Source organism: Megascapheus bottae, chromosome 28, assembly GCF_031878675.1.
Source record: "Megascapheus bottae isolate mThoBot1 chromosome 28, mThoBot2.hap1, whole genome shotgun sequence".
Classification (NCBI taxonomy): domain Eukaryota; kingdom Metazoa; phylum Chordata; class Mammalia; order Rodentia; family Geomyidae; genus Megascapheus; species Megascapheus bottae.
In genome coordinates this window covers 9098416-9122993 of record NC_143536.1, presented here as the reverse complement: position 1 = coordinate 9122993, position 24578 = coordinate 9098416, and the positions used below count along the sequence as shown (strand labels likewise).

Sequence of the window (24578 nt, the reverse complement as noted above, 5' to 3'; positions counted from 1 at the left end):
ACACACACACACACACACACACACACACACACACACACTGATTCCTTCCCACTTTTATTCTTCCTTCTACACAGCTCCTTTCCCTCACAGCCATCTTGCTGGTCTCTTCTGTTAACACTGAGTTGATCTTAGTTTCAGAGATGCAGGGCAGGCTGGGGAGGTTAGGTAGGAACTTCCCTTGTGGGAAGGGCAGGGGATGAGGCAAAGCTGGACCTGCACCCCTGGGAGCGAGCTCTTCAAGCCCCAAGAGGGCAGAGGTCATAGTGGTCACCACACAGGGCCTGCAAATCACCCCTGAGTCAGACTCAGTCCCTCTTCTTGTATATTTTCTCTTGGTTGCCCTCCTTCATGGCTGTATATCTGGCTAGGGTGAAGAGATAATCGCTGAGCCTGGAGGGCAGAGAAGCAAAGAAAGAATCTGAACTAAGTTAGCTTGTGCTACCTGGGTTCTGCTCCTATCACCCTTTCAGGTGCAAACCCCACGCCCAGGAGAGTCTGTATGAGGAGAGGCACTAACAGGCTCGAAACAGTTGGGATCACTTTTGGGGGCACCCCAATCTCTACCCACTAGATGCCAACAACACTCCTCAACACCCAGTCATGACAACCAAATGTCTGTGCAGACACTGCCCCGACATGTGACTCCCCCAAACCTCTCCTGAGCTGGCCTTGCGGAGCCACTGCTGCCCTGAGCCTTTTCAGCAATGGGAGACTTTCAAGATACCCGGAAGGTGCCTCCCCAAGGTGCCCAGGTGGCCTCCCTCAGGGCCCCTGCCTGTCACCCTGTCCTTGTGACTAGAGTCATCTCCCACCGGGGCCTTCACCTCACAGCAAGACCATACAGCGGTCTTCCCTGAGCCTGGCACCGTGCTGGGGGGGATGGGAAGCAGGGAGGGGCAGCCCTGGCACCGTTCCCCAGTTAAGATTTACTGCCACACCCCTGGGAGTACCTGTTTAAGAACTTGGCCACGTTTGCATCAGTTTCCCCCATCTGGACTAGAGGCACTACACTGGGAAAAGAAAGTCAGGTCACACGGCAGGACCTGGGGTCCATGTCCCAGTCAGTATTTCCCAACTGGATAGCGCTTGTCCTCCACGGTACAAACCCATGCAAAGGATGGAACCCGCCCAGCCCCCCCCATCATTCACCCATCCTTGGACAAATGCCCTGCAGCCTTGCCAAGGATGGATGGAGGGTGGAGTGGGGAGATGAGGGGACAGCCTGCTGAACTCCATTGGGTCTGGCGGGGTGGGGGGTGGCCAGTCTCCAGCCTCCCCAGCCCTCCCAGTTGTAAGCGGTGACTCAGAGCACTGTCAGGGGAGAGCTCAGGGGTCCACAACGGCTCATGTGTGCATGCTCAAGTTATGGACTGAACCAGCCAAGCACCAGTGTATGGCAAGGTCCTGGCAGGCTCTTCATGCAGGACCTGTCTGAGCCCACAAGAAAATGGTTCTCTAGACTGAGCCTCAGGATTCTCCTCCCCATCCAGGCTACACAACTGGCTAGTGGCCAGGGCAGGTGCCCGGCAGGACTGCCTCCCAGGCGCCTCACTCTCCTTCATGCGCTGCCAGTCTTCATGCAGGAGTAACCCACAGCTGCACATGGCCTGCTCTGACAGTCTGCCCCTGGGTCAGGTGGGGGCTTCGTCTGGCCCACTGAGGACCACCCCAGGCTCAGCCCAGCCCTTTGGAAGGCCACTGGGCCCTGCCAATGTGGATGACTGTAAACAAGAAACATTTCTTTTTTCTGAAGCCCAAGTTCCAATACCCAGGACATGCCTTAGGCTCTGTCTGGGCCTAAGAGTTTTGTGCAAGGACAAAGCCTTTATGTTATAGGAAGAGCTCAGGGTTGGGCACAGATGGGCTATACCATGATGTCACCTCTGGAAGACATCTCTTCACTCTGCTGCATGGTCTTACCATCGCTCAGCACGGCGGCACACGGCTCGGCAGAAATGCAGGGCCGCACTGCTCTTGCCTCCAGACTGAAAGAGAAGCAAGCAGGTGCTGGTTGGGCAGGAAGGGTGAGTGTTCAGGCTGCAGAAAGTTCCTAGAGATCCAGGCCTGCCCTCCACTGGGAGAGTGCTGTCCAGGGCTACTGGGGAGGGACATGGGGCCTGTCCTTCTTCTCTCCCCCGCTTTCTCTCTCTTTTTCTTTCTTTCCTTGCCAGTTCTGGAGCTTGAAGTCAGGGCCTGGGCTCTGTCCCTGAGTTTCTTTTGCTCAAAGCTAGCACACTATCACTTGGGCCACAGTGCCAATTCCAGCTTTTTTGTTTATGTGGTACTGGGGAAATTGAACCCAGGGCTTCATGCATGCCATGTAAGCACTCTACTACTAAGCCACATTCCGGACCCCCTGTTCTGTTAAAGCTAGAGTCCAGGGGCTGTGCCTGTACACGGGGCCTGCACCCCCTTCCCTTCCCAGTGGAGGATGCTGGGATGGCATACTGGCAGAATAAAAGCCGTGAGAGGGGGCAGCTGGCTGGTGTACTTGTCGATCCACTGCTCCAGCTCTAGGATGCGGCTTGCCTCGAAGGTCACTCGCTCTGAGGAATCAGCACAAGGAAGCAGCCGTGAGGCCATGCCCACCACGAGTGGGACACCCAGCATCATTTCTGCTCCCCCCTCCCCACCCAGTGGCTTCCAGCTGCTGAGAGTGCCTCCCGCCCAAGTCAGCCCAGGGGCAACACCAAGGGGGTTCCCCCACACAAGTGCCCTCTGCACCCCCCAGCAGGTTCAGATTACTTAAGTGGGCCTCACGAGCCGACGAGTATGGCGTGGCCAGGGCAGAGCCCACGTCCTGCAGCGTGCACTGGATCTGGGGAGAGCAAGCGCAAGAGGGAAGGCTGGCTACTCGTGGCAGGAGTAGAAAGGGTGGATTCTCCACTAGGGGTGTCCCCTGTGAGGCACACCGTGTCTTCACAACCCACCCAGCCCCCAGCTCCCTTACACCTGGGCCTTCCTTGTGAGCTTCCTGCTTCTCTCTAACCCGAGAGCCTTGGTTTTCCAGTGTGTTATGACCAGATGTTACAGTGCACTGTAAAGTCCAGGGACTCAGACGCTTTGGACGTGGTGGGGAGGGGGGAGTTCTGGGAGCAGAATCCAACTGGGTTCCCATCGGGACCAGTTCTATTTTATTTTATATTTGTGCTGCTTTGAACTCTGGGCCAAGGTGCTGTCTCTGAGCTTTCATGCTCAAAGCTAGCTCTCTACCAGTTTAGTCACAGCTCCACTTCCAACTTTTTTTTTGGTAGTTTAGTAGAGATAAGAGTTTCACAGACTTTTTTGCTGAGGCTTTGAACCGTGATCCTCAGATCTCAGCCTCCGAGGTAGCTGGGATTACAGATGAGAGACACCCAGTGCCATCTGGACCGCTTTTAGACTTGGGTCAATGCATAGATGGATGGTTTAGGCATACCCTAAAGCATTCTGGGATGGCATCCCCGTAGGCATACCCTAAAGCATTCTGGGATGGCATCCCCGTAGGCATACCCTAAAGCATTCTGGGATGGCATCCCCGTAGGCATACCCTAAAGCATTCTGGGATGGCATCCCCGTAGGCATACCCTAAAGCATTCTGGGATGGCATCCCCGTAGGCATACCCTAAAGCATTCTGGGATGGCATCCCCGCAGAGGCCCCTGTGCTTCCAGGACACAGGCCCCTGTGGGCTGGAATCCTGTGGGCTGAGGGTGGCTGAGTTTCCTAGTTTGGTGCTACTGCCTTTTGGGTTATTCTTTATTGAGAGGGGCTGCGTGTGCCTTGTAGGATGTCTAACCTCTGATCTGCATCTGTTGGGAGCCAGAGTGGAATCAAACTGTACCTTGATTTGCATCAGACAATGGCTTTATTGTCTTATTGCTTTCTGGCCTTATTCTGTTTAAATGACCTGAGATTTACCATATGAATGTAACACCTGGAAGTTCCCTGGGTCTCAAGAAGGGAAGAAGCTGGAGTGGAAAATAAACCCGGCAGTCTTTACCTGGACTGCAGACATCCCGGACCCCGTGTGTCTGTCTCTCTTCTATTTCTTCCTAGTCCTTGCCCCTTATTTCAGGAACCCCAATCTGCGAACCCTGGTTTGCTGCCGGCTGGCCCCGGCATGCATCCACAGCTGCCAGTGAGAAGCCTACCCCAGAGGTACCACACAAAACCTTCCCCCTACTGCCGAAGGCCCTGGCTGATGATAACTCTCTTTTATCCTCCCCTTACTCTGTACCGTCCTCAGGCCTCTCTCGTGAGAGTGACTGGCCCCCAGTGACCAGAGGAAGCCACAGTGAGATTATAAATGGAAATGTGGCCACCAGCCCCTCAGGATGAAGACCTCCATCTCGGAGTGAGACCGCGCCACTTACGTTCTCCAGCTCCTCAGCACAGGCATGGCCCTTTTCTGTGATCAATTCCATGGCAAACCTACGAGGAAGAAGGAAAATGAAGGAGAACGCATTTGCTTCTACTCTAGTTCTGTGAGACAAAAGGTCCATTGACAACGGTTATGGCCATCCTTTTCTCACAGGCCTGCAATCTATCCCTGCTGGCAAACTGTGTTTCCCCACCCCTCTGCCCTGGGGGGGAGTGTATATATATATATATATATATATATATATATATATATATATATGTCATCTGGTCTATCCACCACTGAGATCTGATGGCCAGGAATGTGGACATTAGCTTGACAATGGCAACAACTAACATTACTATTACCTGAGCAGGTCCTGGAAGGAGAGGGTAAGGGACATATGTGCACATGCGCGCATGCGCGCGCGCGCACACACGCACACACACACACACACACACACACACACAGATTTATCTCATTAGATCCTCACAAGAACAGAGATGAATAATGTTTCTGTGACTGTTTGGCTGAATAGTCAACTGAGGCTCAGAGACATCACACAGCTGGTGGGCAAGAGGGTCAGAATTTGAACCTGGTTTATTCTCATGCCCCTAGAACCACGAAGTTCTTGGCATGTGCTATCCCCCCGTCCCCCTCCTTTCTGGTGTCAGGCGTACTATGTGACTACTGGCTCTGCCTGGTAAGCTCTAAGTACCAGGTTACTTCCTGGGAAGCTTTAAGCGCCAGTATGAGCTTCACCAGGACCTTACCCAGGCGAGTGTGCCAGCCTGGATCACAGAGTGAAAGCCCTGTGGAGGAGAGACACCGCCAACCTCTTATTCAAGGCAGGCTTTAAAGGAAGGCGTGGAGTTGTCATCAACACAGCATGCACAGGAACATCCACACTAGTTTGGGGGGTCATCCTTGTAAACCTTTGCTGATTTACAAAGCAACACACACTGTGTCCTATTAACATCCCTCTTTCTTGGGTGGCATACATATTCACCTGGAAAGTGAGAGGACCAGGGATGGAGGAGGTAGGTAGCTTCCTGGGACCACAGAAAGGGACACGTGCTGGCCGGAGGGAGCAGGCAAGAATAGAAGGCAGGGGAGGCAATGGTGTGCAGCTCTGCCAAGCTGACAGCTTCCCACCATGCAACGTGGACAACTTCCAGGATGGCCCCGTACTCTTGAAAGCTTCAACGGGATGACATTCACTGGTGCCCTGTGGTTAAGGCTCAACTTTGAGGCCAACTCGCTGTCCCTTACCCAATAGCTGAGCTTAATTCATCTGTAGTTCCCACAGCTTCAAATACTTGGTCGTCTTTGCGTCTCCTTTCTCCCGTGAAGGTGCTGGAAAACCCTGCAGAAAGACATTTTTTTTTTTTTTTCCTGATATACTATGGAAGGAAGGAAGGAAGGAAGCAAGGAAGCAAGGAAGGAAGGAAGAAAGGTTGGTTTCAGGCATATGAGTGGTTCAAATGGTTAAAACACCTACCTAGGAAATACGAGGTCCTGAGTTCAACCCCCAACCCGCCCCCCCCCCCCCCCGGCCAAAATACACACAAAAAAACTTTCAACCTGAAGTATAACAAGAAAGTGCAATGGGGGCTGGGAGTTTGACCTAGTGGTAGAGTGCTTGCCTAGCATGCTAGAAGACCCAGGTTCGATTCTCCAGTACCACATACACAGAAAAAAGCCAGAAATGGTGCTGAGGCTCAAGTGGTAGAGCTCTAACCTTGAGAAAAAAGAACACAAGGATAGGGCTCAGACCCTGAGTCCAAGCCCAGGACTGGCAAAAAAAAAAAAAAAAAAAAAAAAAAAAAGTGCAATGGTAAAGGTACACACTTATGAGATATATGGACTGACACACCCTTATTCTGTCTAGCCCTAGTTTTAATCTCCAGCATTCTCAAAATAAATAAACACTGATTGACTCCCTACTCCCCCAAAAGAATCCTGTAATCCTGTATAGTAGTCTATCCTGCTAAAAACCAAAGCCTGTGGGCTGGGAAGGTGGCTTGGTGGTAGAGTGCTTGCCTAGCATGCATCAAGCCCTGGGTTTGATTCTTCACTACCACATAAACAGAAAAAGCCATAAGGGCACTGTGGTTCAAGTGGTAGAGTGCTGGCCTTGAGCAAAAGAAACTCAGGAACAGTGCTCAGGCCCTGAGTTCAAGCCCCAAAACTGGCAAAAAAAAAAAAAAAAAAAAAAGCCCGTGTGTTGTGTTACACACACACATTTAGGTTCTTCCTCAGCCTACATCATCGTTTGTGGTGCCTGGTACTACCAAGCAGACTGATATTGCCAGGTCCTGGCCTGGCACTCATAGGTAGGCTGTGGTTTTCTGTTGAACGCAAACATTTCATAGAAAACTATCCGAGGAGCTGCCCTGTGATAAATCAAGACCAAGCCAGGCCAGTGAGTCGTGAAGCCTGGGCCAGGATCTCAGTCTCATTCCTGCTTAATGTGAGTGACAGCTACGGCTTTACCCACTGTGCTTTAGCCAGGGCCATTCCTACAATGTACACAAGACTGATCACAGCACCCAAATACTGAATCAGCCCTGTTTCAGGGCAGTGTCGAAGCCACAGCAAAGCCCCACTTCCATGAAGCCTATAATTAATCCAGCACCTTCCTACAGAACCATTCCTAGTTCAAGGTTGGGCCATTCAGGAAGCCATCAGCCAATGGCTCTAACCATTTTGAATACAGGTGTCCCTGGAGGGATTTGGCTAAATGCCATACCCAACATTGGTTATCCCTGTGTATATCCTTTGGTTGTCATGGTAGCAAATAAATGACTTTAAATGAACTTTTTTTTTTTTTTTGAGACAGGGTCTTGCTATGTAGTTGACAGTAGGTTCTTCTTGTGTCAGTTTTTTATTTGTTTTGTGTTGTGCTGGTAAAGGGGCTTGATCTCAGGGACTCAGTGCTGTCCCTAAGCTTTATTTCACATGCCTGGTGCTCTATCACTTGAGCTACACTTCCACTTTTGGCTTTTTTGGTGGTTATCTGGAGATTAGGGTCTCATATTTTCCTTCCCAGGCTGGTTCTGAACCACGATTCTCAGATCTCAGCTTCTGAGTAGCTAGGATTACAGGCTTGAGTCACCGGCACTTGGCTGTCAACTTAAACTCGGGGCCTGAGCACTGTCCTTGGGCTTTCTCAAGGCTAGAGCTCTACCACTTGAGTCACAGCACCACTTCTAGTTTTTTTTTCTATGTATGTGGTACTGAGGAATCGAACCTGGCTCTTTGTGCATGCTAGGCAAGCACTCAGCCACTAGGCCAAAATCCTGGCCCTGTCACCTGTTTTTTAATTGCATTTTTCATCTGTCCCCATCCTACCTTTGTCTCCTGTTTTGGTGTAAATCTTGGGGATCTTGGGTGTCTTTGAGGAAGGCTGTGGCCTAAGGAGAAGCAGATATGAAGAGATAGTAAGTGGGGATGGCTTATGCAGGGAACTTCCATCAGTGGGTATCAGCTTGCTGCTTACAACTCTGATTGCAGCCTTTACCCCACACTTCTTGAATGGAAATCTTGTGTGGATACCTTTCCTCTCCAAACCCTCTACTTGCAAGTTGCAGGCAGGCAAACTCTGTGTCTTGCCCTCATCTCTATCTGCAGAGTAACTGATAGCGTGCATTGCTCAATGTAAATGCTCAATAAATATTTGGTGAAAGAAGAGATCAATCTCTTTCCTTGCACCACAGTGTACCACATGCATTCTCTCCTGGAATCAGCCCTGGAGAGTCACAAAAATAGGAGCTACCTTTAAGTTCACGACTGCTGTGACCCATCTTCTGAGGTCACCCAGGGAGGAAGAGGTAGAGCTGAGATTTATGACCAGAAATGTCCCACTTCAGACCCCAAACTGTGACCTCAATCCTCCTCTAACTTTTGCCTCCAATCCTCCCAATTCTGGCTCTTTATCACCAAGTCAGGGCCAGAAAACCAGGCCACTTCCATTCTACAAGTCTTCAAAGTGCACTCAGCAATGAAAGAAATAAAAGCAGAAACAAAACCAAAGACTTGAAAAACAGAGTTTGAGCACTGGTATCTTCTTTCTTTTTTAAAAATTTTATTGTCAGGGTGATGTCTAGAGGGGTTACAGTTGCATTCATGAGGCAGTGATTACATTACTTCTGGAACATGAACATGGTTACTCCTTCCCATGTTTTTCTACCACTTTCCCTCCCCCCACCTTGGCATTTTCTTAAAACAGTTTTGCGGTTAAAACTCAGAGCCTCCTAGCTGGTAGGCTGGGGCTTAGCTGATGGTCTTGATCACTGGAGCCCGCTTTTTGCTGGCTATTTTGGAGATGGAATTTTGGAGACATCTGCCCTGCCTGGCTTCAAATGATAGTCCTCCATATAGTAGCCTCTTGAATATCTAGGATTACATCTGTGGGCTGCCAACCCCCATTAAAACGTATTATTTACAATGGTGGGCATTATGCCCACCCCCCCCCAACCCAGTCTGCTAGGCAAATGCTCTGTTACTGAGCAACATCCCCTTCCCCCCCCCAATTCCCCTCAAATTGGCATCTCCAAATAGCAACCTATAACTTGACTAAATAGCTGTACATAGTAGAGTGACATTACAAAGTTATTCCGAGAGTTACACTGAGGGGTGGGAAATGTAACCCTCCATTATTAATTCAGGGCCGTCTCCAGGGCCCGAGGTCTGAGGGCCAAGTCATAGAGACCGTGCCCAACACCTCCTGTCCGTCACCTCGGGCTGTGTGTGTTCACGGAGCATCAGCTGTTTGGGGGAAGGATTACTGGTTAAAACCCGAGCTGGAGGCCCCCCCGGGCTGCGCCCTGGCCCGGGCTGAGGACGACGGGGCGAGTCCGGGTGAAACCCGGCTCTCCGGATCGCACGGTGCCCGCGGTGACGTCAGAGCATCCGGGGACGTCACCCGTGTGACCGTACCGGAACTCACAGCAGGTGCTCTCGAGTTCCCTCCCTGCCGGATACTCACCTGTCCCCGTCTTCCTCGCCCGCAGGGGCGCTGCTCCGGTAACGGGGACATAGTCGCCTACTAGCGCCGAGGTAGCCGCGCAGGCCAAGGCGGCCCCCTAGGACTGACACAGCCATGCGAAGGGCAAGGCGCCTGGGGTTGAACCCGCCGGGCTTCCGTCCAAGACCCCAGGGTGACTCCACCCACCACCGGCCGCGCCACCGCTCCGTTCTCATTTCCCATTGGTTCGTGGCTCTCGCACCAGGGCGGGACACTCCCAGAACTTAGTTTTCCATTGGCTCAAAGAAGGGGGTGGGGAAAAAACCTCCTTGACAGCTTTGCTGCAATGCCTATTGGCCAATGCTCCAGCCAATCGGTAAAGGGATTCCCGGATCGCGCTCTCTGATTGGCTCAACGGAAGGAGGCGTCCTCCCCCGTCTCCCCCATCTCCTCCCCGGGCAGGGGAGCATAGGGGATGGAGGTGCCCGCGAGCCGTGCGAGCTCAGGCTTCTGCGCGGAGGAGGAGGAGTGTCGGCGTCGGGGGCAGGTGAGAGGCCTGGGCGGTGGGACGGGGTGGCGCGAGGCCCAAAACTCAGGAAGACCCCGGGTCAAGGCGCCCGGCTTCTCCGACTTAGGACTTAGTCTCCTCAGGCTTCGTCCTGAGGGGTTGGCGACCTCACTCTGACAGGCAGTCCCCGGAGAAGCCCGGGTCACGGTCCTGTCTCCATCTAAAGCCTTGAACGGGGGCGGGGTGGGCGGAAAACTGGCATTGTTGATGAGGAGGTACAATGCACATCCTCTCCTCCCGCTAAGCCGGAGCCGGTGGCTCGCCCCTGTCATCCCAGTCACTCAGGAGGCTGAATTCTGAGGATCGAAGTTCGAAGGCAGCCCGGGCAGTAAAGTCTGTGAGACTCTTATCGCCAGTGAACCACCTGGAAACCGCAAGTGGAGCCGTGGTTATGAACAACAACAGCAAAGCTCAGGGATAACACTCAGGCCCTGAGTTCAAGCCCCAGAACTGACACAATAAGCAAATAAATCGCAATCCTCTTCCCCAACACTGAAACCTACCAAGCAAGCCACTTTGTAGGACTGTCTTGCAGAGACCCTCCCTTAAGTGTGCAAAACAAGGGTTAACAGATGTCCCCACTGCCTTTTTTAATCCTGGCACATCAAAAACAGCCTCAGGGTCCAGGAAATAGTTCTTTTTCTCTCTCTCTCTCTCTTTTTCTGCCAGTCCTAGGCTTGAGCCCAGGGCCTGAGCACTGTCCTTGGGCTTTCTCAAGGCTAGAGCTCTACCACTTGAGACTCAGCACCATTTCTGGCTTTTTTCTATGTATGTGGTATCAAGGAATTGAATCCGGGCCTTCATGCATGCTAGGCAAGCGCTCTACCACTAGGCCAAACTCCTGGCCCGAAATAGTTCTTTTCTGGTCCATGGTTGCATGTAAATCTCTCCCTCACTGATTCTTTCACCATCAAACACAAGGCCACAATATCACTAAGCAAGGACTTTACCACTGAGCTTTGCATCCAACCTCCAGGTAAACTTCTGCCTCTATTAACAGTGGTCCTAAAAGCAAAAACCAAGAGTAGACCCAATATCAACCAAGTGTGCCAGATACTGCTGCTTCCCTTGCATTTATTTAACCTTCCTAACAATCCATTACTGTAGGTTCCCTACATAATGTGTGTGGAAACAGAGGTCCATGGTCATTTCCCTGGGGAATAGAAGAATCTGAACCCAGATCTTTCTCATTTATCCGGTTGGCTCTCATGCTGAGCACACTGCCTTTCTGGCACATGGCAAATGGGTGTCAACAAACGCCTGAGCTGGGTTTTGTGTAGGATCTTCTCATGTTGGTGTTAAAATCTAGGAACCTCAGATTCCTCATTCTGGATTCTCTTTCAGGATTCCCAAGAGTCATGTTGTCAGAAGTTCTGCTGGTGTCAGCTCCGGGGAAAGTCATCCTCCATGGAGAACATGCTGTGGTGCATGGAAAGGTAAAAAACTAGGATTGTCAAGGATTGGGTACCTCTCCCTATCACTAATCCTGCAAGAAGATACATCCTGAGAAGTAATCAAAGCAAAATGACTTGTCTCCTCAGCCAACCAAAGAAAGATGTCTTTCACCATTGAAGAACTACTTTGGCCCCATTCACTGAGACAGCAAAAAGATGGAAGCCCTACATGTGGCATAAAATCACCTAGGTAGAGAGAAAATGGAGTTTGCAGAATGAGATCTGGGACATTTGGTGTTTATTTTATTTATTTATTTTTATGCCAGTACTGAGGATTGAACTCAGGACCTGGGCTCTATCTCTGAGCTTTTTTTCTGCTCAAGGCTGGCCGCTTATAGCTTTTTTTTTCCTCCTGGATATATTTGGAAATAATAGTCTCACAAACTTTCTTGCCTGGGCTGTATTCAAACCTGGATTCTCAGATCTCAGCCTCCTGAGTAGCTGGGATTGCAGGCATAAGCTATAGGTGCTTGGTTCCAGTCAATGTCTTAGAAGTTACAGTGATGCCACAAAGGAGCGTGAAATATGCATTATCTTAACTCTTACAGTCACAGAAGATACATCCTTTTATCCTGTCTTACACATATAGTCTGCAGAAGCTGTGGATTAGGAGAGAACTGGTAACTTGAACCAACCTCCCTACACTTTGGTAGAGTTAGGAGTGAGCCCAAGTCTGTTCCAGTTCAAAGCTCACACTTTTACCACTTCACCTCAGCTGGCTTTCTTCACATTCTTCTTCAGATTCTGTTTTGGCAGTGTAGCAATGAAAAACATGGTCCTGAGAGACAGCGGCCCAAATGGGAGCATGCACCCTCACCCTCTGGCTGACTGCTTTCTCCCTTTCTGCAGGTAGCACTGGCAGCTGCCTTGAACTTGAGAACATTCCTGCGGCTTCAACCCCAGAGCAATGGGAAAGTCAGCCTTAATTTACCCAACATTGGTATCAAACAGGCCTGGGATGTGTCCAAGCTTCAGTTGATGGACACGAGCTTTTTAGGTAAGTGTCAGGAAGAGAAAAGAGGTGTGTGGTAGGAGCCTGGGCCCTGAAGAGAGAGAGAGGCACAGGACAGCTGGGTTATTTTTGAGTGGTTCCCCAGGGGAGACAGAAGCCAGCTGTTTCAGGGGTAGGGAGAGAGGTTCTATTCTGACTCCATGAAATTTAGTACTGTTCTTGAATAGGAAACTCTGAAACTGAATTAGGTCTCTGTCAGCCATTGTAGACGGATCACCAGGGCCTGTTGTTGAGTATAAAAGCATCAGATGTGGCTGGAATGGGGTCAGGGGCTCGCTGAGCTAGGGTGATCTGTTGTTCTTTAGGAGCATGCAAGTGACTTTTCTTCCACTGTCAGGGCAATCTGTCCATGTCTGGACTTTGGGCCTCTGGGCTACTGCTGCTAGCATAGAAGAGCAGGCTGGTGCTCTTTAGGCAGCCGAGTCTCACCTGCCCCAGACCTAGGGGCTCTCCTCAGGCTGTTGTCCCCATCTTAGATGATGCCTCATTGAAGGCGAACCTGGAGCAAGCATGAGCAGGTTCTAGAGAGAACACTCGAACTTCACCTGCACCTCAGATCCCTCCCTCTGACTCCTCAGGACAAACCACAGCCAATTCCACGGAAGACAGGAATGGCAGTCAGAAGTGGCAGTCTTCAGGCTGGGAGATAGCCCAGGGGTAGCCCAGGCTTTCATTCTCAGTGTCTGATGAACTGGACCGGAGGCATAGAGACTGATCTATCAAGGGAAGCTGGGCCAACTTGCTCTGCCTCTTCCAGGTCCCAGAGGAAAGAGGCCTACGCCCTCACACATCCCTGGGAAAACCTGCATCCTGAACTTTCCCTCCTGCAATATTTCCCTCCCAAACAGTATCTCCTGTCCACGGCTTGCATTTACTTTGTGACAGCAGCATTTTGAACCCAGGGTTCCGAGCATCCTAAGTAGGCAAGGGCTCTACTGGAGCTACACCCCTGGCCCTTTTGTTTTTATTGTGTTTTGATGCCCAAATTCCATAACTCCATAATCCTCCTGCCTCCCCTGCCTGGTAGCTAGGATTAGAGTGCTGGGATAAGAGGCTTTTGCCACCACATTGGCTTGGTTCGTGAAACCAGGCCTTGGAGCAATTGAGCTGGCATTCACTGCATGGAGGGTGAGGGAGTTTAAATAACTATTAATTGTACACTTACTATGGCCAGGAGCTGGGCTGAGAATTGTACACACTTAACTCTGTCTTGGTGGCAGTCCTGTGAAGAGGTGCTGTTGTTCCCGTTGAGCCAACGATGGGCCACAGACTTAGGCTACATTGCAAGTTCAGTGACAACTCATTCTACTGTATACCATGCCCAGTCACTCTGAGGTCCTCTCACCATCCATGTGTGTTTGTTTCCCTGTGTGACAGAGCAAGGTGACTTCATAGCCCCCACCCCGGAGCAAGTGGAAAAGCTGAAGGAGGCAGCAAGCTTCCCTGAGAACTGTGCCGCCGCCGAGCTCCTGGCTCTGCTGGCCTTCCTGTACTTATACCTGGCCATCTGCCGGAAGCAGAGGTGCGTACCTGGTCTGCAGGAGCAGAGGGAGGGGTATCACCCATCCCTGCTGCTGGGAACTGCTAGGATCTCTAGTGTCCTCACCATGTGCCAGGCAACCTGGGACAAGACCCTGAAGGCTGATCAGAAGAGCTGGGCATCAACTGGTACTGATATCCAAACCCCATACCTCCTTCGCTGCTTGCCTCAGTTCAATGGTGCCGAAGCCATGTTCCATCCTCACATCCATGGGTGGCTGCTCCACTGTAGTGTCCTGCATCTTACTCCTCCAGGAGTAAGATCTAATGGAGGGGTGGGGGGGAGGGGGAGGGAGGGAGGGAGGGAGAAACTTCTAGTCGACCTGGTGCTGGTGACTCATGCCTGTGATCCTAACTATTCTGGAGGCTGAGATCTGAGATCACAGTTCAAAGCCATACCAGACTGAAAAGTCTATGACACTCTTATCTCCAATTAACCAGCAAAAAAAAGTTTCACTGGAGATGTGGTTCAAGTTGAAAGTGATAACATAGGCTCTGAGTTTAAGCCCTGGTATGGGGGAAAAAAATCTCCTAGGTGTAATGGGAGGTGTGTGTGTGTGTGTGCGCGTGTGTGTGTGTGTGTGCGAGCGCTATAGCCCTGGATCTTGAACTTCCCTTAGCAAATGTTTTGCTCAGGGAATGGTTTGTAGGCTGGTGCTCTACCACTTGAGTCACAGCTTGGCTTCCAGCTTTTTGGTAGTTAATTGGTGTAATCCTCAGATCTCAGACTCCTGAGTAACTAGAATTATACACTGGGGGCTGTGTGTATTTTGGAAAGGTATATTCGATATTATAATTTTTAGACTACGGGAGCATTTGGAAAATAGGACAGACCTTATTTTAAATGACCTACTTGGAAGTGTGGGCTTACTTAGGAAACTGTATGACCTTGAACTTCCGGTACCACGTTTGTACACACTGGGAGCACTGATGGGAGAGGCCTCCCCTGGGAACACACATGGGATAACGCCACCAGAAGAGGACCTGCCAGAGCAGCCAGGAGGACCCTCCCGGGATGGTGTAGCAGAGTACCTTTGTGGAAGTGGTGTTTGATAAATGTCCTGCAAGATGGGACTTCCTAGGTCATTCAGGCCAAGGGGCAGCCATTGTTAGGCAGCAGGCCAGATGTTAGGAGAGGTTGATAGTTCACCCGGCGCTTTCAAGAAGCATTAGGGTTGTCAGTGGGGAGATTTCAATAAACCAGTGCCCAGGTCCCATGGTCTGAACAACTAAGTTCCTGCCATCCTAAAGTGTGACAGACCCTCAGAGCCAACGCCCCTGTCCACCATGTCCAGTCCCGGTCCCTGGCTTCCATGCTGGCCCTTCCCTGGCTGTGGAGAGTCATGTTCTATGCCCTGCTGTGTTTCAGGGCTCTGCCAAGCCTGGACATCGTGGTGTGGTCGGAGTTGCCCACTGGGGCAGGCTTGGGCTCCAGTGCCGCCTACTCGGTGTGTTTGGCAGCCGCCCTTCTGACTGCGTGTGAGGAGATCTCAAACCCGTTGAGGGATGGAGAGCAAGTCGGCAGGTAACCTTGTCTGGGGACAAGGATTCTCCTGCTTACAGTCTCACCACCCCCGTGAGGTGAGAGGTGTCACCGAAGCTGAAGCTGGGAAGCATCATGGTGGGTTCCATCTTCACAGCTAGGGATGGCTGTGTGGGATTTGAACCCAGAGCCAAGTTCTTGTCTCCTGAATGCACTCACTTCTTTGCCACCCTCTTACTCCTCACCTTGGCTGTGTGGGTTCAAGGGCCTGCCTTGTGGTAGGAAGAACTTGGGTCTGACAGCAGATGAGGTGAACCCTTCTGGCTTTGCAGCAGCTCATCATATCGTTCATTGTGGCTCCTCCCACAGTCATGAGCTTTCCCAGGGGTCCTGGGAGACTGTGCCAGACGTGAAAGAAACCGGTGGTTCAAGCCTGTCATCCCAGCTACTCAGAGGCTGAGATCTGAGGAGCATGGTTCAAAGCCAACCCAGGCAGGAAAGTCCCTGTGAGACTCTTTATCTCCAATTAATCACTAGAAAACCAGGAGTGGAGCTGTGGCTCAAAGTGGTAGAGCACTAGCCTTGAGCTGAAGAGTTCAGGCACAGCACCCAGGCCCCAAGTTCAAGCCCCATGACCCATGACAACAACAACAAAAAAGAAACAGTGTCATGTGCTCTGCCTGAGCTTGCTTTGAATTCAGTTTCCCTCCTCTGGCATGGAAGCCCTGTTGTTTTCTGTCTTCCTGGCTCTGCTGGGTGCCCACTGGCATGCCTGTCACATCCAGTAATTCCTTTCCTCATGTGTAAGTTGAAACATGGTCGAATGAAGACTGTAAAAAGCCCCAAGCTGCTTTGATTCCATCCTCAGGAGGGAGGAGGTGCAGGTCCTGTCGGTCCTGGCAGAAAACAGAGCTGTTCAGCCTCTTTTCTTGCTGAGCTTGTGGGCTCGTGTCCTTTGGCCTCTGGTCTCCACCACTCGCATCTCGCAGCTGCGGGCCTCCACTGCCCACTGTGATAAAGCTGTGTTTCCTGTCTCCAGGTGGTCCGAGGCAGATCTGGAGTTAATTAACAAGTGGGCCTTTCAGGGGGAGAGAGTGATTCACGGGAACCCCTCCGGGGTGGACAACGCGGTCAGCACGTGGGGTAGGGCTGAGCTTCTCATTTGCCTTCTTGGCTTGGGATAAGTAGAAGCGTGGATGCTGAGGAAAAGAGCATTTTCCTGGCTGGGGAGAGGAAGAGAGGTGGAGGGTCTACCTCAGCCACTGGGACTCCTTCCCCTGGGGAGGAGGGTTTGGGGATCACAGCCTTGGGGGGGGGACTCCTGGGGAGTCTCAGACTGCCCTTTAGAGGGGACTCTGCCCTCCAAAGGTGGGAAAGGACCCAGGAACCCAGGCCCGGCAATAGCCTGGCATTACCAGGGGGCCCTGGTGCCTCTGGCATCTTGCAGGCGAGGCCGGGATGGATGCTTAAGTTGTTCTGGCTCCAGCACAAATCTAGATCTCTTGCAGGAGGCCAGCATCACCTCCCACCGAGCCCTGAACCATTTATTTTTCCCTTTAGGAGGAGCCCTGCACTACCAGCAAGGGAAGATGGTGACCTTACAGAGGTAACTCAGCATGCCACCCCTTGTGGCTCTGGGGCCCGCCCCAGGCTGCTCTCCTTCCTCCGTTCCCCACCCCCTTCTCAGAGATTAGAAGGGAGGTTGTGCTGTGCTGTCCCCTCAGAGCCAGCCGTCTGCTCATCACCACGTAGACAGCACGTTCCTCCTCACTGGGAAACACGAGCTGCTGGCTTCCTCCAAATGCCTAGATGCCTCACCAATGCTTCTAGCAGCCCCTGGTGGGGGCGGGCCAGAGGGAGGGACAGATAGGTCCTTGGGCCACCGCAGGAATGAAGGGCTGCAAGGCTGAGGTCAGCCTGGAGCCCACTTGCAGAGGCCGAAGGGACTTTTTCCACCTGTCCGCCTGCTCCTCTGTCTCTCTGCCCTTTCCCCTGAGAGGCGCTGAAATGACGCACATGCGCATTGACTTTCAGCCGCCTCCGTTCCATTCACACCACCATGGAGAGGTCAGGTGTGGAAGTAAATCTATGGGGAGCTCGGGACCTCATTTGTCTGGGGTCCCGCAGTGTCTGGAAGACGCCTTCCTCACCCACAGTGATCTTCCTGGACCACGGCCTTCACCCACTGGGCTAAGTCCTTGGATTACCACGGTTTTGTGGTACCTCACCCCTTTACCCACTGCCCACGGCTGTGGTGTGGTGACTTCCTGGACCTCACCTCTGTTCTGTTGACATTTGAGTCTAGATCCTTCTTTTTGGGGAGGTAGGTAACTGTCCTGGCATCTTGCCAGCAGTAGCCCTCAGTTGTGATGACTAAAAATGTCTCCTGAAACTGGGGGCCATGGCTCAGATCTCCATTCCTGGAAGATGGAGATTGGGGGAATAAAAGCTTGAGGCCAGCTGTGGTGTAAAAACCATGAGACTCCATCTCACTCATGGCTGGGTATAGTCATGATCACCCGGTATCCCAGCCTGAGGGAAACACAGGAAGGAGGATGGCAGCCCAGGTTGACCCGGATGTAATGCAAGTCCCTCCCCCACAAAATAACCAAAGCACACGGACATGTACCTCAGTGCCTAGCACGCTTGAGGCCCTGAGTTCAGTCCTCAGCACTGGGGGTAATCTCCTGACATTGCCTTTTGTCCCCTACAGGGACAGCCAGCTTTGATGCCAACGGTTAGGAGCTGGGAGCTATTTCTGCTGGCCATTTGCCCTGAGACAAGCAGGGGCAAGGGAGTGCAGAGGGTTCAGAAAGGGGCTACGCCTGGCCTATTGGCCCAATTAACCCCTAGAAAACAGGAAGGGGGACTGTGGCTCAAGGGGTAGGGCAATAGCCTTGAGCTGAAGAGCTCAGAGACAATGCCTAGGCCCAGAGTTCAAATCCCACAACTGACCAAAAAAAAAAAGTTCTGCCTTCATGATACTCATTTTCATGGGGGCAGACAGTCAGCAAATAAACCATACCATGAGAGCTTTTAGGAAATAAAGCAGGGTGAGGGTCTGGAAGCAGGATGAGAGCTGATCTAATGTGATGCTCGATTCTGGTGAGGTAATGACAACGAAGACCAGAATGAAATATGGGCCTGTGCAGCCGTGGAGATGGAGCAGAGAATATAAAATGCAAGTGCAAAGGTCCTGAGGCATGAGTATGCAATCATAGCAGGTAGGAGAGGGTGATGGAGTGCCATCTCCCTGGGATACGCCCAGGGAGAGAGGAGGTGAGCTGACATCAGGGTGGCCAGGCCTAGAGCAGGAGCACTTCCAGGGCCGAACCCCACCTGGTAGCCACTGGATGCCACAGACCCTAAGCTGTGTGGGACTGGCTGTGGGCCCATTAGCAGGGAAGAAGAAGAGGACATGTGGCACAAACTCAGAGGTGGGAACAGAGTAGACTGACCTTTGCCTCAGGGCGCTACAGTGAGCAGATGGTGGTTCTCTGGGAGGCGATCCTGTGGCTTAATCCCACGAATGGTTTAAAAAGGAGCCCTGTTCCCCCGCTGTGCCCCCCACCCCCAAAACACCCATGGTGCTTCCCCATTTTAAAAAAAACACGCATTGTTTGTGAAGTAGATCAAGATGGGCCTCCCAGAATGCTGCCCCAAAGGCTTGTCTTTCAAAAGGGAAAGAAAAGCCAAATAGAATGTTCATCTTTTATAAAGTGGGGGGAAAAAAAGAAAGAGAAAGAGAGAGCGTGGCCTCCAAGGCTGAGAATCGATATTAATTTCATGGGCTTATGGGCGGTGAGATAAAGCAGATTTCTGGCAGCCTTTTCCAGCCCTGTTGCACTTTACAATCTTGAACTGTGAAGAGCTTGAGAATGAAGGTGTCAGGAGGTCTCTGTGCCTCCAGCTGTCTGGGGCCAGGGTCATCCAGCAGCTCCACCCTCTGTATGGCAGGGTGGAAAGCAAAAGGGGGGGGTGCTGTGTCTGCAGGGACAGCACAGCACAAGGGCAGGTGGGATGGTGGCTGCAGGAAGGATTCCGGCTGGCTGGAGGAGGTGGGTAGCCCCCAGATACCTCTTCTCTTCCCCAAGGCAGCAGAGAGGCCATTGACTCTGTGGCCACAGCTGGGTTGATGCTGGCCGCTGGCGGGCACAGTGGAGGGACCCGGACAGGCTCAGTACCCCCAGAACCCCCTGCCTCCTGTGCCCTCTTTGTGTGACACTCTTGCGGGTGCCCCCAGGAGAGCCCACCCTATGCCTCCCCAAAGTTTCTCCTTTCAGAGCATTCCAGATTTTGGATTTTTTTTTTCTGATTTAAGGATGCTCAACTCCTAATGTCTGTGCAAATAATAATTCCTAAATCTGATCGACTCTTGCGATCTGCCACCCTTCTGTTCCCCCTCCCCCACCCCCTGCATCCCAGAGTGGGGGCGCCAGGGTGTGCCTGGACTGGCGGGAGGGCATCACTTTCCCTCAGGCTGTCAGTGCCTGCATGGCCCACACTCCAATCTGATATCACCTCCTGGGGGTCTCTGCCAGGGTGGGGGGAGCCTCAGACCCCCCGCCCCCCTCACAAGGCCCGACCTTGCTCCTCCTCTCCTTCCCACAGGCCCCCTGTTCTCCAGATCCTGTTGACCAACACCAAAGTTCCACGCAGCACCAAGTCCCTCGTGGCTGGCGTCAGGAGCAGGCTGGTGAAGGTCCTCCCTGCCGGCCTTGGGTAGACCTGGGCTGGGTGTGGGTCTGGGGTATACCAGCTGTCCCTGGTCTGCCTGCCTCACATGCCTGCCTGCTTTCTGTCTTCCCCAAAGTTCCCAGAGATCGTGGGTCCTCTCCTGACCTCCATAGATGCCATCTCCCTGGAGTGTGAGCGAGTGCTGGGAGAGTTGGCCGAAGCCCCAGCCCCAGAGCATTACCTCGTGCTGGAGGTAAGACTTCTGAGAGCCTCCCATTGGCCTACGCAGAGAGGTCAGACCCTGCCTCTGGCTGGTGCTAGAGTCCCCTGGCCTGGGTGTGGCTTTGTGTTTTTAAGGTCGGGGAGTGGAACTGTGACTAAATCAACCCTCCCAGGAGATTGACACTGGCCCTGCCCACCTGGGAAGTGGGTGTGTATTCTCATTTTACAGCTGTCAAAGCTAAGGCCTAGAGACTGGCTTCCTCCCCAGCTACCCCGCCAGTCGGTGCCTGGGCCAGGAGCCACATCCAGAGCTGTGGCCATGCATTGCTTTACTGAGCAGATCTTGGCTGAGCACCTACTCTGTGCTAGGTGAATGCAGGGCCTACGGCCCTCTGTCTATGACTCCCTGGCTCTCCATTCCTTGCCTGAGGAAAGCGGAACCTGGTTCCCCTCACTTCGCCCCCCATCCTGGGGGCAGGAAATTAATAATGATAGAGAGCTGCTGCACAGCCCCAATGAGCCCTAGAGAACGCCAGGGAAACGGCGCTGTTGATTATACAGCCCAGATATTTTTGGCGGTGGCAGTGCTGAAATGTACATCTCGGCTCTTGGACAGCTTTGCACTCCAAACCAGCGAGCTGTTCTCCTGTGTCACAACCTGTCATCTGATCCTTGACAGATCTGGGATCAGAATGTGACAGGTGTCTGGAACCTGCCTCAGCAGCATGACACCTGGTGCTCCGACAGAGAGCAGGAGGGCCCCCCAGAAGTTTCCCAGCCAGGCAGCCTGCCAGGCTGGGGAAAGGCACCTAGAGCTGCCACCAGGCCATCACGCCTGTCTGCTCATTTGTCACAAGTGCCAGGGGGCTTGGGGTGGGCTCACCAACCTGCCTGGTGGGCGCCGGTGGAAAAGCACGTGGTGGGTCCCCGCAGAGAAGCAGCTGAGATTGGCAGGGCCTGTGCCCGCGCGGGTGTCTGTGCCCCGGAGCGGAGCCCCTGCTCTCTCGCTCACTTGCTCACTGTGCTGCAGGCTGCTCACTGCCAGCTCTGCCAGGTCCCTCAGGAGGTGGGTGGTGGCAACCAGGTAGACTCCAGCACTGACTCAAGTCCAGGTGTTTCCCAGACCCGCAGCCATGTCCTTCACATCTTGAGGTCAGGGGCCTGGCTGAGTGCCCAGCCCATCATGTATTTGGTGAATGAAAAGTACAAGGTGGATCTTAGGAGAGCAGAAGCTTTATTACACATGACGGAAGAAATCTCGATAGACATGTAGCTACTCGCTGGAGGTATGGCCACATTCTTATTCTGAAAGCAGTAACCTCTCCCCCTCTTACCAACTGTAAGGGAGTATCCCCATCAGGCTTTAGCAGAAAAGGAAGGACACCAGAAGTAACGGCTTCAGGAAGAGCTTGATCTAGTTGCTGGAGTCATGTGGATGGAAATATCTCTCATGCCATCTCTGATCACTTAGAGAGACTCTTGGTGTAGCATCCTGGCAACCTGTGTCTGAAGTTCACTAGTTTTAACAGTTTCAGTCAGAAGGAAGAGGAAAAGCCAGTTGGGCCCTGGCTGGTCAGGATGGGTTGAGTGCCCATCCCTGCTGAGCAGCCACAAGGGCCAGCAGAGGCTCCTTGGCGAAGGACAGGGTTAAGTAGCAGCTGCTGTGAGCAGCAAGAGCATGAATTCAGCCCCATCGCGGCCCCCTTGGAAAGGAGAGGGACACTTCAAGGAATGAGCTGCTCGGCTGACACACACAGGAGGGATGGGGACCTCGGCCCAGGCAGCCCACATGCGAACAGATGGGCCTTTCTGCAGGAGCTCATCGACATGAACCAGCACCAGCTGAATGCCCTTGGCGTGGGCCACGCCTCCCTGGACCAGCTCTGCCAGGTGACAGCGCAGCAGGGCCTGCACAGCAAGCTCACAGGCGCAGGTGGTGGCGGCTGTGGCATCACCCTCCTGAGGCCAGGTACCCTGGGGCTTGGGCTGGTGGCCAGCATGGACTCTGAGGGAGAGTCCACCTGGAAAAGTCCCAGGGGAGGGAGACAGCTGTGCTGTCTGGGCTTGTGGCCTCTCTGGCTTCCTCTTCGGTAAAAACAAGACTGCTGTCTAGCCAAACGCCAGTGGCTCACGCCTGTCATCCTAGCTACTCAGGAAGCTGAGATCTGAGGGTTTGAAGCCAGCCAGGGCAGGAAAGTCCACAAGATTCTTATCTCCAGTGAACCCCCAGAAAACCAGAAGTGGTGCTGTGGCTCAAAGGGGTAGAGCACTGGCCTTGAGTGCAAAAGCTCAGGTATAGTGCCCAGGCCCTGAGTTCAAGCCCCATGACTGACTTGGGAGGTGCAGGGCCTATAAGCCTGTTGGTATCCCTGGGCTGCAGCCAGGCCAGCATGGACAAAGGCCTGGGCCCTGGGTCTTCTTCCTGAGGGGCATGAGCTGATGGGCAGAGGGTGACAGCCTCCCTCACCTTCTAGGCGTGGAGCAGGCCACGGTGGAAGCCACCAAGCAGGCCCTGACTGGCTTCGGCTTCGACTGCTGGGAGACCAGCCTCGGTGCTCTGGGAGTCTCCGTCCACTCAGCCGCCTCCCTGGACACCCCGGTCCGGCAAGCCCTGGGCAGCCTCTGACATGGGCCTGCGGCTGCAGCCCCACAAAAAGCCTCTCTCAGGGTTTTTCTCTGGGGCTGGACTTGACCTCTGAGCGCTCAGGGATCTACTACCCAGGTCTGCCTTCATCTGCAAGCTGCCCAGCCCCAAGGGCTGGCCATGTGGACACTGGACTGGAGCCCTGCCCCGAAGCTCTGTGTCATCTTTTTGGATCTGGCTCTCTACTGTCCCCTGGCCTCTTGGGGCTGGTGTCTTCCTCCTCCTCCAGGAAGCAGCCTTCCCAGCTCTGATCTTGTTCTCCTCCCTCCCATCCCACCTTCAGGGGGTTGGAGTCACTCGGTATGGCGTGGGCTGCCCTCCTGGGTAGCAAGCTGAGCTCAGGGGCTGTGCCGGGCCTGCAATTTGGCTGAGCGAATGCAGGGCAGACCTGCCATCTTCTTGTGTGTACTTGAGGGTTTGGCAGGCAAGACGGTGGTGGAGAATAAAAGGAAATGCGCATGTCCACCTGCCGCCCCTTCTGTCCTGTCCTTTTGCCAGTGACTTCCTCTGTGCAGTTCTTCAGCACTGAAGGTTCCCTTCTGTGGGTCCCCTTCGGTGTCTTGGTTTGGGGTAGGGTTTCCCTGCCCAGCTCCTGAGTGAAGGACATTCTGCAGGAGGCCAAGGATGAAGGTGGGGCTGGCTGAGCCGGGAGGACTTGGTTCGGGTACCTCAGTGCATGTCTGCCCGTGGCCACTAGGGGGCAGCTAACACCTTTCCCAGCATCCTCCTGAGGAGGGGTTGAACTCCATTGCCTAGGGTCACTGCCCTGGAACGTGAAAGCAGCAGGACCCCCAACACAGCATCAGGGATAGGGGATCCTGCTCCTCCCTCTATCAGGACACAAAGGACATAATACCCAGCTCTTTCGTGGCCAGCTGCTGTCTAAGCACTAGATTCAGTTTTCCTTTTTTTTTTTTTTTCCCCTTGGTTCTGGGGCTTGAACTCAGAGCCTGGGCACTGAGCTCTTTTGCTCAAGGCTGACACTCTGCCACCTGAGCCACAGCTCCACTTCTGGTTTTCTGGTGGTTAATTGGAGATACGAGTCTCATGGACTTTCTTGTCCAGACTGGCTGTAAACGGTGATCCTTAGATCTCAGCCTCCTGGGTAGCTGGGAGGCCAGATGGGAGCCACCAACGCCAGCCTGGAGCCCTGTCAGCATGTCATGCTAACCTCATCCCCATTCTACAGATTAGGAGCTCACTGAGGCTGAGTAACTTGTGCAAGGCCACCCAGCTAATACTGAGCCTGCCCCGTCTCAGTATTTCCTCTGGGATTGGATGAACTTGGTCAGGGGAGGAGGGCCAAGCCTGGAGAGCAGCTGGAGCTGGGGGCGCATCATGATTGGTGCTGGTGATGACTGACAGCTGGTTCCCAGGCTATTGGGGTGGGATTTTAGATCCTCCCCAGGCGCCTTGATGTCCGCTGCAGTTATAGCGCTGGATAGGAGGACAGTCTCCAGAGGCCAAGAGCCCCTAAGTCCACTGCCTCTGGTGACAGGATGTCAGTTTGGAGCAGAGGCTTTCCTGATACACTGGCTCCAGAGAACAGCCTTGTCACTGCTACGGGCCACCGCTCCTAGCCACCTGTCTCTCATATGAAATTTGCAGCTACTTCCCCTTCTCATTGCCCACTGTAGTGGTCAGCTGCAGGTCAGGCTTGCCAGGGGACCTT

The 24578-nt window shown here is 53.1% G+C and overlaps 2 protein-coding genes across 3 annotated transcripts; one reads left to right on the top strand and one right to left on the bottom strand.

Annotated features, from left to right (window-relative positions):
* Nucleotides 1–38: 38 nt before the first annotated feature.
* On the bottom strand, nt 39–9504 carry Mmab (metabolism of cobalamin associated B). 2 transcript variants are annotated; one of them, XM_090320302.1, is made up of 9 exons: nt 9329–9501; nt 7693–7754; nt 5611–5704; nt 4355–4412; nt 2746–2818; nt 2449–2546; nt 1921–1985; nt 951–1010; nt 39–390 (listed from the first exon to the last, which is right to left on the bottom strand). In XM_090320302.1, the coding sequence occupies exons 1-9, from the start codon at nt 9442–9444 to the stop codon at nt 306–308; spliced, it is 711 nt and encodes a 236-aa protein (XP_090176428.1). In that variant the 5' UTR covers nt 9445–9501; the 3' UTR covers nt 39–305. The 2 variants fall into 2 exon arrangements, with proteins under 2 accessions (XP_090176428.1, XP_090176429.1); XM_090320303.1 differs by having other exon boundaries at nt 304–390; nt 951–1005; nt 9329–9504.
* A 269-nt stretch (nt 9505–9773) lies between these two features.
* On the top strand, nt 9774–22985 carry Mvk (mevalonate kinase). Its single transcript, XM_090320300.1, has 11 exons — nt 9774–9854; nt 11220–11311; nt 12179–12326; nt 13719–13863; nt 15250–15405; nt 16403–16506; nt 16924–16969; nt 19975–20065; nt 20177–20293; nt 22078–22231; nt 22737–22985. Exons 2-11 carry the CDS (start codon nt 11234–11236, stop codon nt 22886–22888), a joined length of 1191 nt encoding a protein of 396 aa, XP_090176426.1. The 5' UTR covers nt 9774–9854; nt 11220–11233; the 3' UTR covers nt 22889–22985.
* Nucleotides 22986–24578: the final 1593 nt, after the last annotated feature.